The sequence below is a fragment of the Trachurus trachurus genome, assembly GCF_905171665.1.
Source record: "Trachurus trachurus genome assembly, chromosome: 7".
NCBI classification, from domain to species: domain Eukaryota; kingdom Metazoa; phylum Chordata; class Actinopteri; order Carangiformes; family Carangidae; genus Trachurus; species Trachurus trachurus.
In genome coordinates, this window is record NC_139901.1 from 3,502,358 (window position 1) to 3,516,230 (window position 13,873).

Genomic DNA, 13,873 nt, shown 5'->3' on the forward strand with positions numbered 1-13,873 from the left:
TATACCCCAAAAGACTGCACAGCAGCTGTTCCCACTCACATTTGTTACATTTCAAAATGCCACTTGTGGATGATCAGCAACCAAAACATGTCAGCACTCATCTATGACAAGAATTTATTAAAGATAATACTAGGGGGGTTTTTTTCTACAATATTTTGCCTCCGCATACATGGACACACGATGTCCACTGTGATGTCAGGTGAAACAGATGAAGTGATGATGTCATACACATCTGGTTCAGAGCTGTGCGAACATGAACCCACAGCGCTGTCAGAATTTAAATCAACACTTGATTCAACAACATCAGAAAGAGTCCGACACAGAGTCAGCAGCAAGTTAAAGGTGGTGGTGGTGGTGGTGGGGGGGTTCAGCTGGCAGCAGGGGGTCTTGTCTTGCTGCAAAGTCGACCCAGCAGACCGGCCATCTGCAGCAGGGAGTTGACGCCTTCAGACACCCGCATGTGAGTGTAACCGATCTCCTGCAGGACAGAACAAGAACAAGATGAGGTGACAACTTCTGTTCATGTTCTGATGCTGTGAGTAGTGATGTCATGATGATGGATTTTCTTGGTGCGATTATTATCATAGAGATAACCACGGTATTGCGATTATTATGCATTAATTAATTTCACCACACTATGCATTAGTAAAATCAAATATAGTCAAAATATAAATACATTACTAATTATATACACACAAAAAAAAATTAAATGATCTATAAATATATGACCAATTGTAATTCCCTCAGGGGAAATGTTTAACATTTTAAGTCATTATTGATCATCTATACCAAAAGAAGTTTATGACTAGATGATGTCTGTCTTCAGGCCACAGCACACTGACGCTGAAACTGTTTGACGACTAAAAAAAGTGATGGACCTCAGGCTGTGTTGATCATGTTTGGACACAAACTGCAGAACTGTCCTTTAAAAAAAGTTTCAGACATGTTCGGTTTTTCTCATCTGTATAACGTAACGTTACGTGAACGCTGTTGAACTTGTCACGTTGCACTGAAGCTGAACCGTGTCAGACCACTACACAGTTCATTTGCAACACACTAACATTTCCTACCAATTCAATTCCTTTGGTGTGTGTTCTGCAGGTGATGATGTATATTAGATTTATTTTCTTCTTTGGCTGCTACTTTTTTGCGGCTGGAGAGCCGTCTTTGTTGGTTGGTTTACTTTAGTAGGTCTTTGACCTAATACATTTGTTTGGGGAGAATAAATCTTTCTCTGCCAAACTCTGTTCTGCAACTGGCACGGAACGAAAACAAAGTTACACGGTTGTTGTGTAACTTTGTTTTGGTTCCGTGCCAGTTGGGCTTGTTCTGGCATAACCGTTATCTCTGGAAAGTGATGGCATTAAGGAATCTTTACAATTAATTAACCGCAGCGTTTAATAGTGAAAACAATGGTGACGTCCCTGGTGCGTAGCGGTGGGCGGAGCCAGGCCTCACCTTGATGAACTCCAGTTTGAGGTACTCTGCCATCTGGTAGGTCTTACACACTCTGAAGATGTTTCCGATAATGTCCTCTGGAGAATAGCCCAGCGCCCACAGCTGCTCCACCACCTTGTAGGCCTGGTCGATGTTCCCGTCCACGCAGTGTCCCAGCATGCCTTTCACCAGCAGGGGGTGGGGCTCGTCACACACCTTGAAGACGTTCTCGCTGTTGATGTAGCCGAAGCCGGAGTTGGTCGACTGCAGATTGTTCAGCGCCTGGAAGAACACAAAAACGCAAGAGGTGTGTGAGACAACGGCCCGTCTCTTGTGCCGGGCGCCGCGCTCTTTAGCCCCGCCTCCTGCCTCCCACCTGTCTCATGTCTCCCTGAGCGGTGAAGATGACGGCCTCCAGCCCGTCGTCCGACACGGACACGGCCTCCTTCTCCACCACCTCCTGCAGCCGGGCCAGGATCTGACCGTCCGTCAGCTTGGAGTAGCGCAGCACGGCGCAGCGGGACTGGATGGGCTCGATGATCTTGTCCGAGGCGTTGCAGGCCAGGGCGAAGCGCGTCGTCTTGGAGTAGATCTCCATGATCCTCCTCAGCGCCTGCTGAGCTCCATCCGTCATGCTGCAGGGAGACAGACCCGGTTCCTGAATAATACTCACAGACAGTGGCCTGAGTGGTTTATAGAAATATTATTTTAATATAAGGGCGACATCCAGATAGTGGGAGCTGCACTTCTTTCTAGTGGTGAAGCTGAAATGAGTCAAAACAGACACACGTGCCATACGTAGACGCTCTGGCTTAAAAAAGCAGATTCTCCACACGTGAGGGAACATGCTTTTTTAACACAAACCCTCTTTTTAAGGGTTAATGTCCATGTAGAGACAGAGGCAGAGACACACAGGACCTGAAGCAGCCTTGACACATGGTACACACTCGGCTCCCATCATCATTACTTGTTCTATTGACCTTGATGATCCACTTACTTCAGGCAGGTTTCTCCTGGTGGCTGCTGTTGCTACAGACACCTACAACAGTGTTTAACTCTTCTCTCGTGTGTAAGGCTGCAACTAACGATTATTTTCATTATTGATTAATCTGCTGATTATTTAAACGATTTATCGATTAGTTGTTTGGTCAATAAAATGTTGAAAGGTGTCAGTCAGTGTTTCCCAAACCACAAGATGACGTACTCAAATGTCTTGTATTGTCCACAAACCAAAGAGAGACTCAGTTTATTGTCATAAAGGAAGAAAGAAACCAGAAATATTGATATTTAAAGGGATAGTTCAACATTTTGGCAAATTGGCCCATTACCATAATCTCTATAGTCATAGCAGTAGGTTCGTCACCTTTATTTGTCGGTGCAAGCTATTTTTAGAACGGCGGAGCAGAGCCACGAGCTGCTCAGAGCTATGCTACAGAGGCTAATGGGATTTCTTGGTTTCCCTCATTAAACTCATCAAATACACAATCCAACAACTCCAAAACATGCACATTCACCACGCTATGAGATAATAACGGAACATTATGAGACAGACTTGTTTTGGAGGTAAATTCATGCGAAACCGCTGATACGCGTTCCTGTCAGGGGCAGTTTTTCAGCTAACAGTCTCTGCATTTGCCTCTAAAACAACTGGGAACTGGCAAGGTGTTTGGACTGATTTGAAGTTGATAATGCAATTATGTGGATTGTGTTATGTGAGGACTCTTTTCCTTTAACCCCAGAGGACACCAGACTGACACATGCTTCAGTATTTTCTAACAGAAAGTTATTGATTTTTGAAACAAGGACCCAGGTCCTCTGGGCTGCTGTAAAACAACCATGTCGGGTGGCGGTGTTCAGCTCAGTTGGTAGAGCACCCGCCCCATGTGTAGAGGCTATAGTCCTCGCTGCAGGCAGCCCCGGTTCGAGTCACGCGTCCGACGGCCCTATCCTGTGTGTCATTCCCCCCTCTCTGCCTCCCATTTCCTGTCAGACTCTGAACTGTCCTATCTAATAAAGGCATGAAAAGCCAAAAATATATAAAAAAAAACAACCATGTCGACCACATTCACGTAGTTGATCATAATTCAGCGGCAGGGTTACGTATTTCATGTTTCGGTCGTGTGGCCCTTCACTTACTTTATCAGAATCAATGTCCCTTTGGAAAAAAAACATTGCCCACCCCTGCTGTAGACTGAGACAGACCACGACCCTAGACTTGTTATGTTCCAGGTGAAGTCAGAGCTGCTGCCGTCTCACCTGTCGGCTTCGTCCAGGATGATGATCTTGTGTCGTCCTTTGGGCAGCGTGACTTTCTGCTGAGCGAACATCTTGATCTTGTTCCTCACCACGTCGATTCCCCTGTGGACACAACAGCGGCAACCGTCACCGTCGACTCCCCGTCAAATATTGTAGTCTTTTTTGTTGTTTACCAGGTTTATTTGCTGTTGACTTCTCACCTTTCATTTGAAGCGTTGAGCTCCAGCACCGCGTCCTTCATGGAGGCTCCCAGCAGAGCTCGGGCCAAACACAAGATGCTGGTGGTCTTTCCTGTGCCGGGAGGACCTGAGTCACAACAGACAGACATCCTCACTGATGGATATCTTCTCAAATATAATCAGATCTAACAGAATTAAGTATTTGACTTTTCATAATGACTGTGCACCAGTATTTTCCAGCTTTGTAAACACCCAAGAAGAGTAGATCACACATGAATTAACTGATTTAATTAAATAGCTTAACAGAAAATTAATCAGCACCATTTTTTCCTGCTATAATCTTATTTTTCAAGCAAAAATTTGATTTGGCTGATTTCACTAGCTGGTATTTGTGCTTTTGGTCTTTCTCGTGTCCACAGATTCAAACTACCAACCCTGCTCTGTCCTGCAGCGACACCCAGACTGCTGCTGACAGACCAGCGTCCTACATGATGTGTGGATGAGACTCAAACTGTAAAAACATGGGTGAAGATGTCACAACTGTTAAACAAATGTACTGCAGAAAAAAGTTAGCCATTTTACATTTTGAAACAAAACGCTTTTTAAAATAAATAAATAATAAAATACATGTCAGCACTCATCTATGAGGAGAATTTATTAAAGATGATACTGTTGTTTTGTTTTTTTACTTTTACTTTTGCCTCCACATACACGGACACTGTGACGTCAGACTGAAACAAGTGCAACAGATTATTAAGTGATATGATCAGCGGTTCAGAGCTGTGTGGACATGAACCCAAAGCGCTGTCAGAATTTAAATCAGCACTCGATTCAACAACACTGACTTTATAAACGAGTCATTACACTGACAACAGGCGATGCAGCAGCTCAGGTTGACACTGTATAAGACTACTGGTGGTGCAGCTATCGGGAGGTTGAGCCAGGTATAGTAACTAGTGTTGCTGACCACAGACCTCCAGGTCCGCTGTGGTGGCCTTCTGTCTACTCGGACTAACTTTATTCTTCAGTCTGTTCCACTCTCAGCACTCGGCACTAACTTACCTCCATGTTTCTGAGCTCACCTGCGATGATGATGTTAGGGACGTTTCCCTCCCTGGCGAACACCTCCAGCCGGCTCACCGTCTCCTCGTTGCCCACTATCTCGTTCAGCTTCAGCGGACGGTATTTCTCCACCCACGGGAGCTCGTAAGAGCCGCCGGAGTTTTTGGACGAACTCTCTCCGGCTTCTGTGCTCGTCTTCGACGCACTTTCTGTCGTTTTTTGCTCGGACTGTTCTGTCTCCGCCATGTCCACATCCATGTTGACGTCTACTTCTGTCCCTGCGTGCAGCCCGAGCGCGCGAACAGCAGCGGAACTTTTCCCTCCCTGGCAACCGCACCACAGCAAACTGACGCCCCATTGGCTGAACGTTTATTGGTGAAGGCATCGATTGGCCGAGAACAACGCGCTAAACCTCGCGATACTTCCATTTTAAAATTGTATTATGGCCAATAAGTCCTATTTATAGAGCTAAAAAAAAAATAAGATTCACAGTCTGGTTATCAATTAAACATTAATAAATGATGTACCTATCAATGAACCTCATAACAGATGTTTATTTCAAATGTTCTTTTCCTCTATTGTGGATGGATGTGAAATGTGTGACAATTAATGTTCGGTTTATGAGAACTTGTTTTAATCTGCTGTTATTTCCTCAGTTTTCTTGTACATCTGTTATGTTGACATATTTACAGAACAATGGACAACTATCCAAAGGCACATTTATAAACATTAAACACCGCACGGGCCCACTTCATTTTTGTATTTACGTAGATTATAAAATAAATAAATATTAATAATAATATCTATCAAATAAATAAATAAATAAATAAAGAGACTGACTCAGGAAGTCGTCATCGTCGGAGTCTGAACCACTTCCTATTTCCGCAAACACAGCTCCGTGCAGCTTCCCGTTTATCGGTTGATCAATGCGGCGGTTGACTGTTGTCTTTCGTTTCTTGTTTCTTTTCTCTATCCTCAGCTGTTCCTACATTTATGACTGATTGATCGGCATCATGACGGCCAACAGCCGCTGTACCGCCGCGGAGCCTCCGGGCCTGGAGACCCAGCGGCGGGAGATCGAGTCTCTGCTGCGGGAGTGTGAGCTACGAGCTGGGGACAGTTGGTGAGAGTCCGCCCGCCTCACACACACACACATACACACACACTACACACACACAAATGGGGGCTAGCTGTTAGCACCACACGGTTACCTAACGGTTATTAACGGGTTTAACGGCGGGGGCAGGTCGGCAGTGTGTCGGTGTGAGTCTACGGGGCCGGTTTAACGGCTCGGTGTTGGGTGTTGGCTGCTGCCGCGGCGTTAGTTAGTTCCTGCTAACCAGGTAGTGAGCAGACGGGGACGGACAGCTAGCCGAGGGTGCTAGCGCTAGCCTGTCAGCCAGCTGGAGGGAGACGTTCAGGGTCCACTCGGAGAGCTTCACCTTTGGTTTGACCAGCGCTGTGTGTGTGTTTGACCAGAAATATGTGGCAGCACTGGTCAGAACGCGTTTAATCCCAGTTTATTAGTCTCACGAGATCCTTGGTTTCACACTCGAGACTGACATTAATGTCGATTTAGCACATATCCTGTTTGTTGCTTCATGTTTACAGAGTATCTGTAGGTCCTAAAAAGTCTGACAAACATTGAATTTACCTAAGAGGCATTTAAATCTAATTTGCAAGTCTGACTCTTGGCTGCTTTGGTTGGTAATAAAATGAATCAATGTGACTCTGAGCTGTCAGGAGACGTTTTATTATCTCTTTAGTAAGAGAGTAGAGAAGTAATAGTGAAACTGTTGTGGCTGTGGATTGTCCTGTAGGAGCCATAGGACACATATGTGTTAACATTCATAACATTCTAATTTTAGTTTTTCTGGTTAGTTGATAAAAACACACAAAGATCTTTGAAGTTGATTTACAGATGTGGCTTGTCATTTAGATATTTCTTGTCATAAAGACTTAAATGATCCAACTGGCTGCCAGCTAAATTCTTCTCTACAAGACTCTTAGTGACAGGAGAAATAATGAAACTGTCATGAATAATGAGAGTCAGTAGGGGCCCTGCAACACATTGTTGTCCTGGGCCTGGCCCCTTTATCAGGGGATGATTAGATAAATGTCAAGTGGAAATCCCAGCGTGCCATATCCCTGTCTGTAACACAGTCATTGGCAATTTCAAGTGAAAATGGAAACCCCCATGGATCTGTCAAAAGGTGGCAAAACAGTTAATCTTATAGTCCACATATGAATTAATTATGAAAATAGTCTTTATCCGGGGCGGTGCGTGGCGCAGTGGTTAAAGCGGCCACCCCATGTAGAGTCTACAGTCCTCAACACAGGCGTCCCCGGTTCGAATCCCGTGTCGGGCAGCCCTTTCCTGCATGTCATTCCCCCTCTCTCTGCCTCCCCCTTTCCTGTCTATCTCACTATGTGCTCTCAAATAAAGGCAAAAAAGCTAAAAAATATACTTAAGAAAAAAGAAAATAGTCTTTATCCATTTCCATAATCAAGTCCATAAATGTGACACTTTTTATACAATTAAATTAAATGATATCAGTAAGATTAGATTATTTTCATTATCGATTAATCTGTTGATTATTTAAATGATTAATCGATTAGTTGTTCAGTCAATAATAAAATGTTAAAAAATGTTGAAAAATGTCAATCAGTGTTTCAAGATGATGTCCTCAAATGTCTCGTTTTGTCCACAAACCAAGAGAGACTTAGTTTATTGTCATAAAGGAACAAAGAAACCAGAAATATTCACATTTAAGAAGCTGAAATCAGAGAATTTTTTTAAACTTTTTTTCTTAAAGTACCCAAACTGATTATTTGATTATCAAAATATTTGACGATTTATTAAATAATCGATTATTGTGTGATAAATTGATTAATTGTTGCAGCTCTAGTGTGGTGGAAACACGATCGGCTGGACTCTACAGCACCATGACAGGGACTGGTGCCAAGCAGTGTTTTACCTCGAGCTGGTTTCATTTTCTCTTCACTATCAGTACTGTAATAAACAAAAGTGTGGTCAGTAAATGCACCATATACTTATGCAGTGTGAAAATAAAAAACCTCTGTGGCAGTTCAGTTCAGACACCTTGTGTGTTATGATCTCTGACGTTCTGATCAACGTTCGCAGGTCACAGAAACCTAGACGCAGATACAGAACATCTCTGAGCGACAGACGGGTCGTTAGTTGCAACAAATAGGCTGCAAGCTTTTTTATTTTTTATAAGGTGGTAGGAAGCAAAGTGGTTCTCTGCCAAACTGTTATAAAAGAGTAATGAGACCCGGAGCCGACTGGATGGGGCTTAAAAGCAGAACAGAGGTTTTAAAAGGAGCTCGGCTTCACCGGCCGCGGCCACTGTTGCTTCTCTTTTGGATGGAGCTTCCAGCTGCAATCAGAGCTAGATGTGTTATTCTGAGCCCCACGCGGAAGTTTCATCATCTAACTTGATGTGAATTAAAACACGGATGAGCTGTTGAGTGTCAGTCAGCCTGCAGCCCGCAGGAGAGGAACCTCGCATAAAGTACAGGAGGTGGAGGTGTTGGACTGGATACATGTCTGGACTCAGGGGGCAGTGTTGTGTTAGTTCATAGGGGTGGGAGAAAAAATCGATTCACATAAATATCGCAATATCTTTTTTGACGATTTTTAAATCGATTTATTTTTTCAAAAGTCGATTTTTTTAATTTTTTTTTTAAATATTGTGCAATGTGCATTTGTTAGCCTTTTTTACATACAGAGAGTACAGGTTTTGAAAAGGGTTTAAGTTCACTTTATAGTGGAGTATGTTAATTTATAGGCTCCTACAGTATTTGTGTGCAGATGTTAAAAATGCAGACTAAAAATCGAGAGAATCGGCAATATCGTAGAATCGCAATTTAAATCGAATCGCCATCCAAAAAATCGTAGAAGAATCAAATCGGGAGAAAAGCATATCGTCCCAGCCCTATTAGTTCATAATAATATTTTTGATTACTGATTATTTTATGTCCATGAAATGTCAGTTAATGCTCTGAGACCAAAAGAGCCTCTCATCAGACATTTAATCAAGAAAATGATGGGAAAACTGTTGAAACTTATGAACTGATAAAATAAAACTTAAGTAATGTTTTGTTTTTTTTGTTTTTTTTTGTGTATTTTGGGTCTTTTATGCCTTTTAATTGACAGGCAGCTGTAGAGAGACAGGAAATGGGGAGACAGAGAGAGGGGGAATGACATGCAGCAAAGGGCCACAGGTGGAATCAAACCGGGGGCCGCTGCAGAGGAATATAGCCTCTGCATATGGGGCGCCTGCTCTACCTACTGAGCTAAATGACGTTCCAAACTAAAGTAATGTTTATTTGGGGCTATCCAGATAATGAAATACACAACTCCTGCTGCAGATATCATATAAAAGTACCGACTGATTCGGGGTCGTGTTTAGCTCAGTTGGTAGAGCACCCGCCCCATGTGTTGAGGCTATAGTCCTCACTGTAGCTGCTAGGAATCCCGCGCATTGAGTGGCCTTATCCTGCGTGTCATTCCCCCCCTCTCTGCCTCCCATTTCCTGTCTCTCTGTCAACTCTCTTGTCTTTTAAAGGTGAAAAAGCCCCTAAAAATATACTTGAAAAAAAAAGTACATTGATTTAACCACAGAGAGCTCAGACAAGGGCTGCAAACTAATGATTATTTTCATTATAGAATAATCTGTCGATTATTTAAACGATTAATCGATTAGTTGTTTGGTCAATAAAATGTTGAAAAATCATGTCAGTGTTGCTCAAACAACAAGATGACGTCCTCAAATGTCTTGTTTTGTCCACAAACCAAGAGAGACTCAGTTTATTGTCATAAAGGAAGAAAGAAACCAGAAATATTCACATTTAAGAAGGTGAAATCAGAGAATTTGGAATTGTATTCCTAAAAACCCAAACTGATTATTCGATGATCAAAATAGTTGAAGATTAATTTAATTATCGATTATTGTGCGATTAATTGATTAATTGTTGCAGCTCTACCTCAGACTACTAATGGACAGTTTGTCACGAGCCATGTGTCAAGTCCGAGTCCTCACTAACAAACAGAAGGCTACAGGTCTGTTTGTTGCTGCTCCACATGTTAACACTGACAAACCATGTGTAGCTGAGTCTGTCCCAGGTAGAAACTCTGCAAGAGTTAAAGGTCCAGTGTGTAATATTTGTCAAGGTTTAATAGCTTAAAGCAGAAGTAAGCGATCCGGTCGTTTTGGCTAACTTCTTGTCAGCCGATGGCGTTAGCAGGCCCCGCCCTCGTCATGGATCTATTGGTCCTCGTCCTTACGTCACCACATTCACGCGCATCCCTTGGCTGCACACACAGAGAGGACCGCCCCTTTATGCCGTTCTCTCTCCTCATTGGATAAAGGTTGTAGGATACAAGGAAAGTTTTCTCCTCGGCTTACAGCAGAACTCACCTCGTTGCTCCGTGCTCTTGAAATACTCCCAGTCGTCCCAGTCGTAGTAAATCCGTTTTTTGATCCTCTGAGGCCACCGTCACTTTGCAGACAGGAGGGGTAAGTGCGAATGAGTGAGCGCTGCATTCTAGAATCTGAACGATGGATATCATGGTTTTACCCCCATTTTACACACTGGACCTTTAAACATGAGGCTGAATGATACTTAACATCGACATCCCAGCACGGGTGACCACTGCTGCAACTAATGATCACTTTCATTATTGATGAGGCTTTTGATTACCAGCCCTGACACTGGGCCCGGTGTTGTTTTCACCGTGGTGGGGATGACCACAGGGACTCTGCTGCTCAGTCTGGCCCACGATCGTGATAATGATGTAATAACTACTGAGTCCTATTGAAAGGTGCTCTTGTTATTTTATTTTGTGTGTTTTTAGGTTGTAAAATGTCAGTCACAGTAAGAGAGATGAAGCTGCTTCTCCTAAGAGAGAGAGAAGTGATAATAATGAGACGGATTGTTGTTTGTGTGGCGGCTCACAGCACAGTGTCAGCTGAAAAAAAAAAAAAATTGACGAAATGAGAAGACAACAGATGTTTTTCTAGATCTAATGAAATGAACATTTTTCTGCCTGGTTGTTTTGCAGGTACGTGGTGGAGCATCGCTGGTTCGAGCAGTGGAAGGAGTTTGTGGAGAGCGGAGATCAGAACTCGTCGTCCTTCCCCGGTCAGATCGACAACACCGAGCTGTTCGAGGGTCAGTAAACGCCTCGCTCCGCGGACGTCACCTGAAAACATTCACCTCCTCCCACAAACGACACACACACCCTCTCCTTGAACATCAGCCACACCACATACAGATGTTTTCCTCCTCCGTCTGGTGTGCTGGACAAACACAGTCTCCGACTTCACAAAGAATCAGGTTTCTGCAGCTACAGCCATAACACTATGCAGTTGCTGAGCAATATCGGACCGGTGTTGTAGGATTTTTCAACTTCCCACCAGAATCTCACTCCCCTAGTCAACAAAACCCTCTTTGCTTTCCTCCGTCAACAAATTCACGTATTGTGCTTCCCCAGGGATACTTATTTTCCACTTCCTACCTGCGTGACTCCACTCAGGGTGTAGCGGCAGCACGATTCATCCTGTCGACCGTTTTTCTACCACTTCAATGAGTTTAGAAACATTATTTTAAAGAGGAACTCTGCAGGAATTTTAGCTCAACTCTGTTACATTTTTACCGTAATGAAACAGCTTTGGAGCAATTGTGATGGTTAAATCAATGACTTGTAACTTGTTCCAGGGAGAATGGAGGCTCTCTGCTTTCCACTTAGCATCTTTTGGCTGAAAACCAACCTTGTAAGAGCTCCAGTCTTGGCGGCACCTTAACACAAACGCGCCCCATAACCCGTAATCTCTTGTTTATGACGGATAAGACTACACAAATATACACATAGAACATCGTATCTGATAAATAACGTTATCCACCGCTCCATCCATTGACTTCTCGCCGGCTTCGTTGTAAACAAATGCACGTGGCCGAGAGAAGGGTGAGCAGAGGAAAAGTGACCGGACTTTTTTTTTTTTTTTTTTTTTTGGTATGTTTTTATTTGAATTTGTATCATAAGTATTTTACTCTATTTGTTGCACCCCACACTTTTCTTTCTTTCTTTCTCTTCTCTTGGATTTGTTTGCCTTTGTTACTGTTTTATTGTATATTATGTACTGTGTATGGATGTTTTACATGTACATGGCAGCTGTCATAACTCCTTTGCCCAAAATCAAAAGTTGATTTTGATTTTGATTTGACTTGCATAGTTCCCCTTTAAGGTGGAGAAACTACATAGTGTTGCTTTAAAGTGGCCACACTTTTCAGTCTGGGATAAACTCAAGTGGTGTCGTCTGCTGTTTCCAGATCTGGACTCGTACCACCTGAAGGAGCGCCTGGTGGAGAATGAAGACTTTGTGCTGGTTCCGGCCGAGGCCTGGCACAAGCTGCTGGCCTGGTACGGCATGGTGGAGAGTCAGCCGCCGCTGGAGCGCAAGGTAGCAGCACGGCAACAGCAACAGACACACTCCCCCTGTCTGCAGAATCTGACATGCTTTAACAGCACCTCTGTCTGTGTGTGTGTGTGTGTCAGGTGGTGGACCTACCCAGCACTCTGAAGGTTGAAGTTTACCCCGTTGAAGTCTTCCTCTGTCTCCATAGCAACATGGAGAATGTCATAACCGCACCGTTCAGCCGCGCTGACAACATGCGTGAGTTTGTTTACATTGGAACTTGCATTATGTGTTTGATTGTTTAATTGTTTTATTTGGATCCTCATTGACCGTATTCACAGCGTCGCCATCTTTCCTTACGTCATCCCTCGGGTTGGGTAAACAGACCGTATAACTGCTGCGTCCCTGGCTGCAAGCCGTACAAACGTAGGGAGTCTGATGTTCTGCTTTCCTTTCATCGCGTCCCGGTTGATACAGATTTAAGGAAGCCATGGGTTGTCAACGTCTGAAGGGACATCGGGCCATATTTCAAAGTAAAACGACATTTGGGTTAAACGGATTTGAATGAAGTTAGCTGGCATTAGCTGCAACTGCTAACATAAACGGTAACGTTATGTGACGGCCTTGAATCTTCCCCGAGTGATGACGTGAGCAAAGACGGCGACTATGTATCTGGCTAATTAGCTGCAGCAAAACTGCAATATATAATGTACAGTAGTTCACAACAAAACATTAAAAGCAAACTTAAAGAGTTAGCATTGAGAATTGGGGAAATATATATGTATATATATGTACACTACTCACAAAAAGTTAGGGATATTTGACAAGAATATCCCTCTAAAAGGTTCATGCTACAGTGATATTCTATCATGAGGCCTTTTAAGTAGAAGGATGCAATGGTCATTTCTTTATCTCAAACAAAAGCTAACAACAGTGGTGGCTACAGCACAACAAACATCTCAATGTCTCAATAACTTGTTCAGTTTGATCAAAGTGTTGTCTTGGTCTCATGATGTCACCATGGTAACATGGTGGAGAGGAGAGGGAGAGAGAAGAGGACTGTATACAAACTGTCACTGAAATGACAACTGAACCACTAAATCAGACCTTGTTAGAGAACAGCATGTTATTCAATAAGGACTGAAACATTGAACAGTTGGACATGTGCATTCAAAAGTTTAGAGAAGGTTAAATTAAATTAAATAGCCAAACATCCCTAACTTTTTGTGAGTAGTGTATATATAAAATGAGAAATCGTACCAATTCATACATTCTACATCATTCTATTTTATAATTTCATTCTATATCTTTATATTTAATATCCATTTATTTTAATATATTCTATATATTTTGATAATCTATATCTATATTTATTAGTAGTTAATATTCCTTACTGAATAATATTATTCTGTATCCTTAATGTACTACATTTATAAATAATTAAAAATAATTCCATAATTTCTATATGTATCAATTTAAGAGATGTTTTTTCACTAA

General features: G+C 42.8%; 2 protein-coding genes across 2 annotated transcripts in view; one reads left to right on the top strand and one right to left on the bottom strand.

Annotated features, from left to right (window-relative positions):
• Positions 1 to 84: 84 nt before the first annotated feature.
• rfc2 (replication factor C (activator 1) 2) lies at positions 85 to 5,292 on the bottom strand (the record flags this gene model as incomplete). Its single annotated transcript, XM_083975028.1, is given in 7 exon segments — positions 85 to 478; positions 1,459 to 1,719; positions 1,814 to 2,072; positions 3,694 to 3,795; positions 3,894 to 3,999; positions 4,955 to 5,226; positions 5,228 to 5,292. Coding segments are annotated over 7 exon segments (1,176 nt in total). The 3' UTR covers positions 85 to 367.
• A 482-nt stretch (positions 5,293 to 5,774) lies between these two features.
• usp11 (ubiquitin specific peptidase 11) overlaps positions 5,775 to 13,873 on the top strand; it is a 35,358-nt gene continuing 27,259 nt past the window's right edge. The window contains exons 1-4 of the mRNA XM_083974973.1: positions 5,775 to 6,057; positions 11,023 to 11,132; positions 12,291 to 12,421; positions 12,517 to 12,634. Of these exons, the coding sequence (XP_083831099.1) occupies positions 5,948 to 6,057; positions 11,023 to 11,132; positions 12,291 to 12,421; positions 12,517 to 12,634 (469 nt within the window). The 5' untranslated portion in view covers positions 5,775 to 5,947. The remainder of the gene's footprint in view (positions 6,058 to 11,022; positions 11,133 to 12,290; positions 12,422 to 12,516; positions 12,635 to 13,873) is intronic.